The following is a 14,630-nucleotide window of genomic DNA, read 5'->3' as shown; positions in this document are numbered from 1 at the left end:
TTTATTGTTTTCATTGCACTTCACTATACACCTACAACATACACAGACTCCCAACTCCTGCCCAAGCCCGTGGCCCCAGTTAAACTAACTGAAGATGTTGAGTGACTACACTGGCCTGGAGGGCACAGGCCCTACAACCAGCCATGACTCTCCCCACAAGCCACATTCCTCTCCTGGACATGCAACAGGCCATAACTACAACCCTCCCCATACCACACAATTCCATATTCAGGATGAAGGAGCAACGGCTGATGCCAGTACAGTAAAGCAGCAGCAGTCGGCGCGGCCAAAGCATACCAACATGTTCCTCAGCTCCCCTAGCCCTCAGCAGCAGCACCACACTCAGTACTCAGGGCAGGGCTGGCAGCTTACGCCGCCACCCCCAACTCTGTCCCCGCATACCCCAGCTAATGTGTCCACATTGCCGCGCCACCAGATCGGCAGGTCAGGCTACAGACTCCCAACTACCGCCCGAATCCAGGCTGCTCATCCTAGCCCCATGACCTACACCAGCAATTCAGATTCCACCCATGCGCCCCAGCTCCCTACGCCGAATTCTCAAAACCCCCAAATGAACCTTTCGAACAACCCTCCTGTCCAACACCACTCTCAGTCCCTGGCCCATAATGAGATGACCCTCCGGCGCCCGCCTGCAACTGGTGAAAGAGGCCCTATCCCTATGAATGTGAATTATGGAAATGTTGATTACGCAACCCCCTCCCATGCCTCTGCTCCAACACATCTACAGACACCTGCTGCCCACCCCCAAGCCAGTCTGTATCCCCATGCCCTCCCACAAGCTATTCATGATACATTTTCCCCTCACACCCCTGCCCCAGTATACTTTCAGATGCCAACTCCAGATCCTCAAGCCAGAATGTACCCCACTATCCTCACACAAACCCTTGATCATGAAGCCCCTCTCCATGGCCCCGCCCCAGTACATCCATGGACACCTGCTTCTGATCCCAGAGTCAACGTGTATCCTAATGGACTCCCCCAATCCACACCTCTACCTCCATTCTTCGCTCCAAACAGCGCCAAAGCCCAACCGAGTCCTCCCGCTGCCTATGGTGGCTTCCTGCAGACTCATCAGGTTAAAAATGTCCAAATCTTCACTGGACATTCTGATAGCAAGATGCTTGTGGAGGACTGGATTCGTGACATGCAGTATCTCCTGGAGGCCATAGAGCTTCCCATGCATCTCCGCTTTTCCACAGTAGTGCGACACCTGGGTGGTGAAGCCAGAAGATTGGTGTTGAACCTACCTCCCCATGACCAAACCCCTGAGAAAGCATTTGAGGAATTGAGGGCGGAATACGGTGACACATATGGCTCTCTAGATCCACTAGCCGACTTCTATGAACGAATCCAGAGGCCTGGAGAGTCTTGTTGCTCATATGCCATAGCACTGGAGGCAACACTGCGAGCTGTTGAAGACAGTGAGAGAGGAGGCAGGCCTTTCCCCGACCGTGATAGCAAACTCACCCGGCAGTTCTTAAGGGGGCTTGAAGATGAGGAGACGTATGCCCGAATTTCGCCAATGAAGCCCCGGCTATTGAGCTTCCGAGAGCTGCAACAGGAGCTCAGAGATCTAGCAAAAGAAACAAAGAAGTTCCAACCACAGCACAAGACAAAGAAAGCATATGCCCAGGTACATGGCACACCTAAGTGTGGTACTAATGAGAAGACGGAGACAACGAAACAGAACTCAGAACTGTCAGAGTTGAGAGAGATTGTACAGAAATTGGCTCCAAGCCAAGAGCAACAGATTGCCATGTTGTCGCACCTCGAATCAAGAATTTTGGTCTCACCCACTGTACCGCCTGCTGTCTCACGCATTGTCCCTCCTGCAGCCCCCCCACAAAGATTCCAGTCATCACCAAGGACTACAGTACAGGGCTCCAGTGTGACATGTTACCGGTGTGGGAAACTAGGACACATTGCCCGGGTCTGCAGAGCAGCTCTCCCAGATCCCAGCCTGTCCTTGGCTCAGCAACCCCAGCCTGTGACCCCTGTGGAGGGAAACACAGCTCCCTCAGCACAACATTTAAACGCCTAGAGCCCATGGTTACCGGGGCAACCATGGGTGAGCAGCAAGTGTCCCCATTACAGGTGAGCGGAACTGATTATGGAGGAGAGGATACCCCCCTAGTGGGCCCCAGGAATGAGGGGGAGGTGGAAGTCAATGGGGTAAAATGCAAGGCACTCATAGACTCTGGCTCCCAGATTACCAGTATTACTCACAACTACTGGCGCAACCACCCCACCCTTCGGGAACAAAGGCTGAAGCCTTCTAAAATACCCATAGAGGGGGCAGCTGGCCAGAATGTGCCTTACCATGGTGTCTTACACATTAACCTGAAAATGCTGGGGAGAGAGTTTGAGGCTGTGCCGGCTTTCGTGGTCCCTGATTCTGAGTATCGTTCCTCTGTCCCTCTGCTTGTGGGCACTAATGTCATTCGGGCCTCCAGGAGCCACCTCCAAGCAACCTATGGCCAGCAGTTCATTCACCGTGTCAAGCAAAGCCATCCAGAGTCGTACACTGCCCTGCTGGAAATCCTAAACACAGAACATGATGTAACGGATGACATAGTTGGCCCTGTTGTGTACGCTGGACGCAAAATAAGCATCCCTGGAGGGAAGGAGATGGATTTGAAGTGTAGGATCAAAGTTGGCCCACAAAGAAAGACTTACACAGCCCTCATTGAAGGCCACCCTTTCCTGCGTCTCCCCCAAGACCTATTGGTTGCCAAAGTCCTTACTGATGTAAAGAAAGGCTGCACCCCTGTTAGGGTGATGAATCTGTCTCAACATGCTATCACCATAAAGCTCCATACACATTTGGCCAATGCAGTCGTGGTGGAAAATGTTGTAGAGTTTCCTGACAAGAGGCCAGGTGAACCTGATAAGGCTGAGAGTGAAGAGGCCTGTCTGAGTTTGGATCAAGTTGTGGCAGGTTGTGGGGTGGACCTCAGTGAAGCAGCGGTAGAGAATGAGCACCAGCGGTCCCTCCTTAAAGAGCTGGTGGAGAAAAATGGAAGTGTGTTCTCCCAGCATTCCATGGACTATGGCCACACAAAAACCATAGCGCATGAAATTCCCCTTGTCGATTCTACCCCTTTCCGACTGCCCTACCGCAAGATTCCCCCCTCACAGTGGCAAGATGTGAGGAAGTTGTTGATGGACATGAAGGCAACAGGGGTCATCAGGCCTAGTAAGAGCCCATATGCTTCGCCAGTAGTGATTGTAACCAAGAAAGATGGGTCACTAAGGCTTTGTGTGGACTACAGAAAGCTGAACTCCTACAGCACCAGAGATGCATTCCCTCTGCCCAGAATAGAGGAAGCTCTGGAGGCCCTGGGGCAAGCGAAGTACTTCTCCACCCTTGACCTCACATCTGGTTACTGGCAGGTGGAGGTGGCGGAGCACGACAAACACAAGACAGCGTTCAGTACTCCTATGGGGCTGTTTGAGGCAAACAGAATGCCTTTTGGGCTGCAAAACGCTCCGTCCACTTTCCAGCGACTGATGACCTGCTGCTTTGGAGATCTGAACTTCACTCACCTCCTCATCTACTTAGATGATCTGATCATATTCTCAAAAACCTTTGATGAGCACCTGGAGAGGTTGCAGCTGGTGTTTGATCGACTCAAGGAGCATGGCTTGAAGTTGAAACCCTCGAAGTGCCAGCTTGTGAGACAAGAGGTGCAGTATTTGGGTCACTTGGTGTCCGCAGAGGGGATCAGGACAGACCCAGAGAAAATCAGCAGGGTTAAGGGCTGGGTGAGGCCCACAAATAGGAAAGAAGTGCTCCAATTCTTGGGCCTAGCCGGGTATTACAGACGGTACGTGAACGGCTACTCCATGATAGCAGCACCTCTATACCGCCTCACTAGCGGTGACCCCAGAAAGAAGAAGAGGGGGCATAAGAAGAGCCCGGGTCCTGACCCACCCTTCATGTGGACTCATGAGTGTGAGGAGGCCTATCAGACACTGAAAGAGAAGTTGACAACTGCTCCAGTGCTGGGGTATCCAGATTTCAGCCGGCCCTTTCTGCTTCAAACTGATGCGTCAGGAGAGGGCCTTGGCGCTGTCTTGGTCCAGGTCCAGAGTGGAGTCGAGAGAGTCATAGCCTACTCCAGCCGTGGCTTGAGTCCAACAGAGACCCGATATCCTGCACACAAACTTGAGTTCCTCGCTCTGAAGTGGGCAGTGACAGATAAGTTCTACGACCATCTCTATGGGCGTAGATTCTCAGTCCAGACAGACAACAACCCTCTCAAGTATGTGATGTCCTCAGCTAAGCTGGATGCTACAGGACAGCGGTGGGTGTCTCGACTGTCGGCGTTCGACTTTGACATCCAGTATAGAAGAGGAAAGAGTAACGCAAATGCTGACGCACTCTCCCGTATGTCCAACCAGGAGGTCACGCAAGTCTTACACACCTGTCCCCAGCGGGTGAGGGCCAGTAACTTAGGCCATGAAGAGAACCGGCCCACCCGTGGACAAGAGAGCCATGGACAGGAGAGCTCCCCGGATGTGAACAATACTGCCCCAGAGGAACCTGACATCCAAGAACCTCTATCACACAAGCCCAGTGAGCCCTATATGGATGTGGGAACAGAGTCATTACCTGCCATGACAAAACAGGAGATCCGTGCAGCCCAGAAGGAAGATCCTGCCGTCGGCCCTGTCCTGCACTCTAAAAGCCTGAACCAGAAGCCAAGTCGCAGTGAGAGGATCAGTGGTGGTGGGCAAGTGTGCCTTCTCTTAAAGGAGTGGAGGAGGTTAGTGATACGAGACGGTATCATGTACCGCCGTGTACGAGATGGTCAAAGGGAAGTAGTAGAGCAGCTGATACTGCCAGAACGGCTGCGCGCATCCGTCAAGACTGCTCTGCATGATGACTCAGGGCATTTAGGATTTGAGAGGACCTTGCAGATGATAAGGGAGAGATTCTACTGGCCAAGAATGTTCCAGGAAATCAAGACTTGGTGTGAACAGTGTCAGAGGTGCTGCCTCAGAAAGACCCCAACTGCAGGCCTCAGGGCTCCCCTGGTCAGTATTCACACCAGTGCCCCCATGGAGCTGGTGTGTGTGGACTTTTTGACACTGGAGAAGTCAAAAGGTGGCATTGAAAATGTGCTCGTTGTTACCGACCACTTCTCACGATACGCCCAGGCCTATCCCACTAAAGACCAGAAGGCCAACACAGTTGCGAAGGTACTGTGGAAAAACTTCTTCTGCCGGTTTGGTTTTTGTGAGAAATTGTTGGCAGACCAAGGACGCAATTTTGAAAGTGCTATCGTGAAGGAACTGTGCAAGTGTACGGGCATCACTAAGACCCACACCACCCCCTACCACCCACAGGGCAATGGGGGCACGGAAAGGTTCAACCGGACCCTCATGGACATGCTGGGGACACTAGAGCCTCACTTGAAACCCCGCTGGCATGAGCACTTGGATGCAATGACGCATGCCTACAATTGCACACGTCACGACTCGACTGGTTATGCACCATACTACCTGATGTTCGGTAGGCACCCCCGGCTCCCAGTCGACCTGGTCTTTGGGCTTCCTTCCACCAATGAGCAAGGAGGATATAGTGAGTACGTCCAAACTCTACATGACAGTCTGTCCGAAGCCTATGCCCTGGCTAATCAGGCTTCTCACCATGCGAAAGATCAGCAGAAAAAATACTATGACCGAAAAGCAAAGAGTCAAGTCTTCAGTGCAGGGGACCGAGTCCTGGTCAAAAAGTGTCATGTGGAAGGACGGCAGAAACTGGGAGACAAGTGGGAGTCTCGTCCATACATTGTGGTGAAGAAGCAACCCAATATACCGGTGTATGTAGTTCGACCAGAAGATGGTGAACCAGAGAGAGTGGTCCACCGCAACCTCCTTACACAGTGTATGTTTCTGCCAGTGGAACAGGCCGGTGAAGTGACGACAAATGATGTGGAGTCAGATGTGGAAGAGGATCACGAGGGAGCGGATACAGAGGAAATGGAGGAGCAAGATAGAGGAGAGACAGAGGAAGATATTGAGGAGGAATGTGAGATGGATGATACAGGGACAGTAAACGGACAGGTTGAACACACAGGGATGGAGGAATTGGATGTGGAGGCTGGGCAAATAAGTGATAAAGAAGAGGAAGCCACACCTCTCAGTTGTGCAGAAGCACCTCCAGAGGCTGTGGCTCCAAGAAGGAACCCGTCGAGAAATCGACAGCCCCCAAAGAGGCTATGCCTTGAGTCGCAAGTTCTGAGATCGGATGAAGAACAACAGAAGATAGAGAGAGGCAAGAAGTTGTGGCAAAGGGCCAAAGCAAGAGGACCAGAAGGGCATGTTTAACACACACACACACACACACACACACACACACACACACACACACACACACACACACACTCACTCACTCACTTTTGGTTAAAGAGTGGAGTTTTTGCTTTTTGTTTACGTTTGATCTGATGGCAGAGACGCCATCAAATAAAGAAGGGGTAGATGTAAGGCAGTAGCCTGGCAATGTATAAGACAGTACCTCTTTATGAGCACTGGAGGTCGCTATTCTGTTGATTTTTACCTGTGGGTTCAGCACACCTCACCTTTTTGTCCCTCAGTGGACACCATAGTCTAGGCGCCATCTTTGAAAATGTTCTTCTTTTCCACTGAAAAGCTTAATGACCAGAGCCAGAGAGGACCACTACTGTGAGCAAATAAATGCAACAAGGTCTCATCCACAATCCAGAACCACTGTGTCCAGTGTCCAATCTCTCCGCACAACAACCCACCTGATAAACACTAAAAACACAACGCAGAGTCCAAGGGTGTGTCGAGAGGCAGTGACATTGTGGGTTACATATATATTAATTTTTGAAATATTAATTGTATGATTGATTGAATAATTTTGGCAAGATAAATTGTATGATAAAATGGTATAAAAAAATACATCACAATTAATCCATATTCAAACGTGTGACTCATCTAATTTTTTTTTTTTAAACATCATTTGACAGCTCTGTAGTTCATATACATCAATATACAATACAAACCACAAAGGGATGTGGCATATGCAGTGTTGCAAAACGAGATATTATGGGGTTTCTCGCATACTTCAAGGGGAAAACCAGCAGGGGTTTAAGTAACCTTGCTAGCAGCCAAACCAAATTGTCATAAAAACTACTGAATGATTATAGAAGTTTGAGATCATTTATAGTGCCCAATACAGCTGTGTGCTTTGTGGTGCTAAAGTTATTTACTGCAGGCCTATGACTAGGCAATGTTCCTGCCTGTAGTTTTAACTCCTCCTGCAGTGGAGCAGCTAATATTCATTGGCAGACCACAATGCAGATGAATAAATACTGAGCGTGCACTCTGAACTTCAACACCTTCAACTGATAATTAAAGGGTTCTATTTCCTCTAGCCCCAACATCTGCAAGTATTTTCATATGCTTAGTGTTCACATAGTTTTATTGTAATGTATGTATGGCATTGGATAGTGCCACCTAAAGTCCCACGAAAATGATATCTTATGTCCGTCTTTAATGTTGTGCAGATGCATGCATCTGGTGAAAGAATGAATGCCGGGGACTGCAATGGATGCTCTTATGCATCAGGTAAATAAATATACAATATGTAAAACTGCATAATTGTTTACTTGTGTCATCAGATTTTATTATACATGATCTCTTTCAGGCAATGGTAGAGAGTCAACCACGGAGCAGGACTTTTACGGTCCAAACGGTCAGCATTCCTCAACGCCTTGCTCCTTTACTGGTCAGTTTTCAACTATGTGTTGACTGCTTTGGCATTATATTTATTATACCTATGAATGCATATTTAAGAGAGTGTGGTTCCTACCCCCTGTACAGAACACTCTATCAAGGTGGAACTGTGCAGCGAAGATGGATCACCACAGCCTGAGAACAGAGGGGCTGTCAGAGATAGTAGCTGTGGGGATGACAGAACAGAGCTGAATGCAGAAGGGAGGGCAGAGCACACTGGGGTCGGACAAGGTAATCTTTACAGTGAGATGGCCACTTCCAATCATGCTTCCCCTGGACCCATTCGGCTTGCCAGTGGCAAGCTCCAATGTGATGTGTGTGGGATCATCTGCATTGGACCCAATGTGCTGATGGTGCACAAGCGAAGTCACACGGGTGAGAACACACCTGCAAACATTGTAATAACCTACAAACACAATCTGGTGTATGCTATCCAGTGTAAGGATGGATGCATTTATCCATATATTGGGAAAACAAAACAACCACCAAGCCGACGCATGGCACAGCCCAAAAGGGGCTTCAAGCCAAATCTCAGCTGTATACCTGCACCTCAGGGAAAAACAGCACTCATTAGAGAACAAAAATGTACAGATTCTGGACAGGGAGGACAGAGGCGTGAGGGAAGCTATCTATGTCAAGGTTGAAAAAACGTCCCTTAATAGAGAATGTCGTCTGCGACACCACCTATCTCCCACATACAACACTATCCTTTCAACTATTCCCAAAAACTCTGCGATTTAGCCTCTTACAAATAACAGGAGTTAGAAACTTTCTGGTCACAGAAGGTGAACAGAATGCCATTTGTTTACAACTGAATGGAATGCTTTTGTGGGGGATTCCGACTATTTTTGAACTGGTAGTAGTCGATCCACAGTGATTGTTCTGCCACACAAAACAGGGTGAAAATACACTTCAACGACCGTTATTGGCTTTGACAGTTAGGATTGCCCGTTTGCATCAAAACAGTTGTATTTCTCACTACGATAGGGCGAAACCATCCTTGCCCAGGCATGCCCTCCTTTTGGAGTATAAATATTTTGTGTTTTGGCACCAGCCGCTAGACTAGATCTTACCTATGTAAGTCTATGAGCATGAATCAATGAAGCCTACTCAGATGAGAGGCCTTCTAAGACAAACTAAACGATCCATTTGCGGTCGATTGAATGAATGCCCTAAGATTACAATGACCTGGATGAATGAGAACATCCATAGACATCTATAAAGATCTCATATAAATTGTGCACATTCTTGTCATATCCTTCACGTGTTGTTTAGGTGAGAGACCTTTTCAGTGTAACCAGTGTGGAGCGTCCTTTACCCAAAAGGGCAACCTGTTACGCCACATCAAGCTGCATTCTGGAGAGAAACCTTTCAAATGCCCCGTTTGCAACTACGCTTGCCGGCGGAGGGACGCCCTGGCTGGACATCTAAGAACACATGCAGGTAGAATGGAGTGGAACAATGCTATCTTACAATATTTACTTCTTGATTTATTTATCATTGACAGTGTACAGGTAAAAAACTAAAAACAATTGAGTATTGTGAAAAAGTTAATTCATGTCAGCAATTCAACTTTCAGTGTGAAACTGTAATGTGATATAAAATCATTACGTGCAAAGTGAGATACAGTATGCCAAGCCAGTATTTGCTACAGTTTTGATGTTCATGGCCTAGAGTTTTAGAAAACCCCACATTTTCTGAGATTTTCATAAGCTATAGCCATAATCATCAAAAGTTTATATGAGCCTTTTTTATATGTTAATGTCACTTTGTAAATCTAACTGCTGGAATAAAAAACTGTTGCACAATATTATTATTTTTTTAATTTGACCAGTATTTTAATCAACATTGCTTTAAATGTTTCACAATTAACTAAAATGATATTTTTCATATTTTGTCTTTAGACCAGTCTTAAAATGATCTACCTGTATCGGCCTTTCCAGGTTCTAGACCTAAGGCCTTGGGCTGAGCCAGGACAGGTGGTGCACTTTCGTACGCACTTCCGACCACAACCTACGTCTCTCTAAAAATAGCTTTATTTGCAAAAAAAAGATTTTCTTTCCAACATTCAATCGAAGGTTAACAAAAACAACCTAAACTACATACAAAGCTATAAACAAAACTAAGGCTCAAGTGATCCTGCGAAGAGGTGGCGACTTGTCCAGGGTGTACCCCGCCTTATGCCCGAATGCAGCTGAGATAGGCTCCAGCGACCCCAAAAGAGACAAGCGGTAAAAAATGGATGGATGGATGGATGGATGGAAGGTTCAAGTGTTGCGTGAGAAGTGGTCAAAAATGTCTCTCAACCCGACATTTGTCCAATCAGTTTCCCCTGTGCGCTCCTCTGTGGTCTCGTCACAGGTGCTGTATTGATTGACTGATTGAGGCTCTTATTAGTAGATTGCACAGTACTGTACATATTCCGTAAAATTGACTACTAAATGGTAACACCCAAATACGTTTTTCAACTTGTTTAAGTCGGGGTCCACGTTAATCAGTTCATAGTAAATGACACAGAATGTAAATGACTTTCTAATTAAAAAAATTAATAATCTAACTTAATATATGTAGTACCAAATAAATATAAATAACACAAAAAGGGCTTCCAAAACCATAATGACTAACACCAAAGTGCAGAAGCACAGTAGGCCCAAGTATTCATCACACTCCACCACAATAACCAACACCAAAGTACAGTAGTGCAGTAGGCCCAAGTATTCATCAAAAAACAAATAATTAATTTAACTTAATATATGCAGGACTGGGCAGCACGGTGGAAGAGGGGTGAGTGCGTCTGCCTCACAATACGAAGGTCCTGAGTAGTCCTGGGTTCAATCCCGGGCTCGGGATCTTTCTGTGTGGAGTTTGCATGTCCTCCCCGAGACTGCATGGGTTCCCTTCGGGTACTCCGGCTTCCTCCCACTTCCAAAGACATGCACCTGGGGATAGGTTGATTGGCAACACTAAATTGGCCCTAGTGTGTGAATGTGAGTGTGAATGTTGTCTGTCTATCTGTGTTGGCCCTGCGATGAGGTCGCGACTTGTCCAGGGTGTTCTCCGCCTTCCGCCCGATTGTAGCTGAGATAGGCACCAGCGCCCCCCGCCACCCCAAAGGGAATTAGCGGTAGAAAATGGATGGATATGCAGGACTACAGAAATATAAATAACACAAATGGCTACCACACTACCTAAAACAGTAAAAAGATGATGCAGTGACTAAAGCAATTCAAAGGAAAGAGCAGTAAAATCAACATCACAAAAACTAAAATACACTATAGGACATGTATAATTATCACATACAACGTTATGATTACTTGTACAATCTTTGTGGCATCAGAAATGATCAAATATCATAATGCTGTTTTGATTGACATAGTCATCAAATACATTATATATTAGTTTACCATAATTATTTTTGTAATTTGCATTAGAGTAGAATTATATTGCATCATGACGAAAGCTCTAAAATGTTGATTACCTTATCTTAGCTCCTGTATAGTAAACATATTACACACAGCTCTCAATAAGATGCAGTGCAGATCTGCATACTCCTGCAGACGCCACCCACATGCATATAATAGATACAAGTAGCCCTTTTATCGAGCAACTGTGACAAAGTCAGAGTAGACCAAAAAAAATGAAAAGATATATCAATTAGAGATGTGCCGATCGATTAGCCACTGATCAGTATTGGCCGATTTTTGTGAAAAAGTATGTGATCGCCTTTGCTGATTTATGTCTTTGAGTGCCAATTACAAACACCGATCTACTCTGGTTAACACTTTCTTTATTTTTATTTGGCTGTAATTATGGGTCTCCATACACAGCGTGGAACAGCTCCTCTAAGCTAATAATAATCACGTCCATCACAGCAGATAAACTTAATTTTTTAGTTAAGTATCATCATTAAGTAACATTGTCTCTGGAAGACGAGGCTAAACATGTTACACACCAAGCGCAAGCCAGGAAAATACATACTAGTAGCAAAACTAGCTTTTTACAAATTCAGGGGTTATTGTGTATTGTTGACTTTTTTTAACTCAAACAATTATATGTAATAAACAAAAATAAGGAACTACTTTAAATATTGCGTTGATATTGTTAAACTGTCAATAGCTATAAACATAAAAAAAAAAAAAAAAGTACAGTTAATACATGTGATCAGTAGCAGTATTGGAATCAGCTTGATAAAACCCTGATCGGAACATCTCTCATATTAAAAATATGCCATTGTAATTTTTGATCATAAAGCTCTTGTGTTACTGTCGTGGACGCTTTCTGGGCGAGTCGCAGATGGATGAAGTAAAAATATCTGCCATCCATCTTCTTCCGCTTATCCGAGGTCGGGTCGCGGGGGGAGCAGCCTAAGCAGGGAAGCCCACACTTCCCTCTCCCCAGCAACTTCGTCCAGGGGGATCCCGAGGCGTTCCCAGGCCAGCCGGGAGACATAGTCTTTCCAACGTATCCTGGGTCTTCCCCGTGGCCTCCTACCGGTTGGACGAGCCTTAAACACCTCCCTAGGGAGGCTTTCGGGTGGCGTCCTGACCAGATGCTCGAACCACCTCATCTGGCTCCTCTCGATGTGGAGGAGCAGCGGCTCTACCTTGAGCTCCTCCCGGATGGCAGAGCTTCTCACCCTATCGCTAAGGGAGAGCCCCGCCACCCGGCGGAGGAAACTCATTTCGGCCGCTTGTACCTGTGATCTTATCCTTTCGGTCATAACCCAAAGCTCATGACCATAGGTGAGGATGAGAACATAGATCGACTGGTAAATTGAGAGGTTTGCCTTCCGGCTCAGCTCCTTCTTCACCACGACAGATCGGTACAACGTCTGCATTACTGAAGACGCCGCTCCGATCCGCCTGTCGATCTCACGATCCACTCTTCCCTCACTCGTGAACAAGACTCCTAGGTACTTGAACTCCTCTACTTGGGGCAGGGTCTCCTCCCCAACCCGAGGATGGCACTCCACCCTTTTCCGGGCGAGAACCATGGACTCGGACTTAGAGGTGCTGATTCTCATTCCGGTCGCTTCACACTCGGCTGCGTACCGATCCAGTGAGAGCTGAAAATCCCAGTCAGATGAAGCCATCAGGACCACATCATCTGCAAAAAGCAAAGACCTAATTCCACGGCCGAAAAACCGGAACCCCTCAACGCCTTGACTGCGCCTAGAAATTCTGTCCATAAAGGTTATGAACAGAATCGGTGACAAAGGACTTCTTCATAAAGGTCTTCAAGCTGCTCTTTGTGTGATCCCTCACCTAGGACCTGTTTGCCATGGGAGACACTACCAGGGGGCTTAAAGCCCCCGGACAACATAGCTCCTAGGATCATTGAGACACGCAAACTTCTCTACCACGATAATGTGGCAGCTCAGAGAAGAGAACCCCTCATGTTATTTATAGTGGACCTGTTTTGCAAAACCAACTTTTCTTACCTTTTGGTACCTGTTTTTGTGTGTTTTGGATCTGCATAAATCAAGCGATGAAGGAATGGTGGAGATATTTATAAAACAAGCTTGCCTTCCTTCTTACTTCCTTCAACGTGGCATTTGGAATTTGCACAAAAACTTGCGATGTTTTTCTAACATATCCCACAAAACAGTGCATCCTACAGAGACAGTCAGAAAGCGGCTTGAAGATGTGTGTAAAACAAAAACAAAAGTACCACTACTACGTGTTATGTAGACCACTAGGAAGTGTTTTTAATGTATATTAAAAAAAATCCTAATATGACCACTTTAATGCAAAGCTGATGTCTGAAATGCGTTTTAAGTGAAATATTTTCAAACACAGATTTAAGTGAAATCACTTGTTTACCTTATTTAGTGCCATTTATATATTTTGTTTCATTTGTATTCAGTGTGTCTATGCATGCAGTTATCATGTTCTCATGTTGCTCTCAATTATATTAACCACATTTCATGATTTGACTTCAATAAAATTGGGTTGTGACTGTAATAGTGGTTAGAGTGTCTGCCCTGAGATTGGTAGGTTGGGAGTTCATACCAAAGACTTTAAAAATGTGACCCGTTACTTCCCTGGTTGACACTCAGCATCAAGGGCTGGAATTGGGAATTAAATCACCAAAAATTATTCCCAGGCGCGGCCCCCGCTGCTGCACACTGCTCCCCTCACCTCCCAGGGGGTGATCAAGGGTGATGGGTCAAATGCAGAGAATAATTTTGCCACACCGAGTGTGTGTGTGTGACAATCATTGGTACTTTAAAATGTGAATAATACCTAGAGTAAAATAATCTCCAGTATATACAATAGTGGTGATGATTGATTGATTGATTGATACTTTTATTAGTAGTTTGCACAGTACAGTACATATTCCGTACAATTGACCACTAAATGGTAACACCCGAATAAGTTTTTCAACTTGTTTAAGTCGGGGTCCACGTTAATCAATTCATGGTACAAATATATACTATCAACATAATACAGTCATCACACAAGTTAATCATCATAGTATGTGCATTGAATTATTTACATTATTTACAATCCGGGGGGTGGGATGAGGAGCTTTGGTTGATATCAGAACTTCAGTCATCAACAATTGCATCAACAGAGAAATGTGGACATTGAAACAGTGTAGGTCTTATTTAGTAGGATATGTACAGCCAGCAGAGAACATAGTGAGTTCACATAGCATAAGAACAAGTATATACATTAGAAGTACATTTGAGTTGTTTATAATCCGGGGAGATGGGATGTGAATGGAGGAGGGTATTAGTAAAGTGTTGAAGTTGCCTGGAGGTGTTGTTTTAGAGCGGTTTTGAAGGAATATAGAGATGCACTTACTTTTACACCTGTTGGGAGTGCATTCCACATTGA

At 46.1% G+C, this 14,630-nt stretch overlaps 1 protein-coding gene across 1 annotated transcript in view; it reads left to right on the top strand.

Annotated features, from left to right (window-relative positions):
* The window catches only part of ikzf4 (IKAROS family zinc finger 4), an 84,076-nt gene that overhangs the window by 19,448 nt on the left and 49,998 nt on the right, over positions 1–14,630 (top strand). The window contains exons 2-5 of the mRNA XM_061903354.1: positions 7,560–7,620; positions 7,700–7,780; positions 7,876–8,163; positions 9,064–9,231. Coding sequence (XP_061759338.1) covers positions 7,560–7,620; positions 7,700–7,780; positions 7,876–8,163; positions 9,064–9,231 — 598 coding nt within the window. The remainder of the gene's footprint in view (positions 1–7,559; positions 7,621–7,699; positions 7,781–7,875; positions 8,164–9,063; positions 9,232–14,630) is intronic.

The sequence above is a fragment of the Nerophis ophidion genome, linkage group LG06 (genome assembly GCF_033978795.1).
Source record: "Nerophis ophidion isolate RoL-2023_Sa linkage group LG06, RoL_Noph_v1.0, whole genome shotgun sequence".
Classification (NCBI taxonomy): domain Eukaryota; kingdom Metazoa; phylum Chordata; class Actinopteri; order Syngnathiformes; family Syngnathidae; genus Nerophis; species Nerophis ophidion.
Note: the sequence above shows the minus strand (reverse complement) of the source record. Positions and strands in the feature narration are given on the sequence as shown.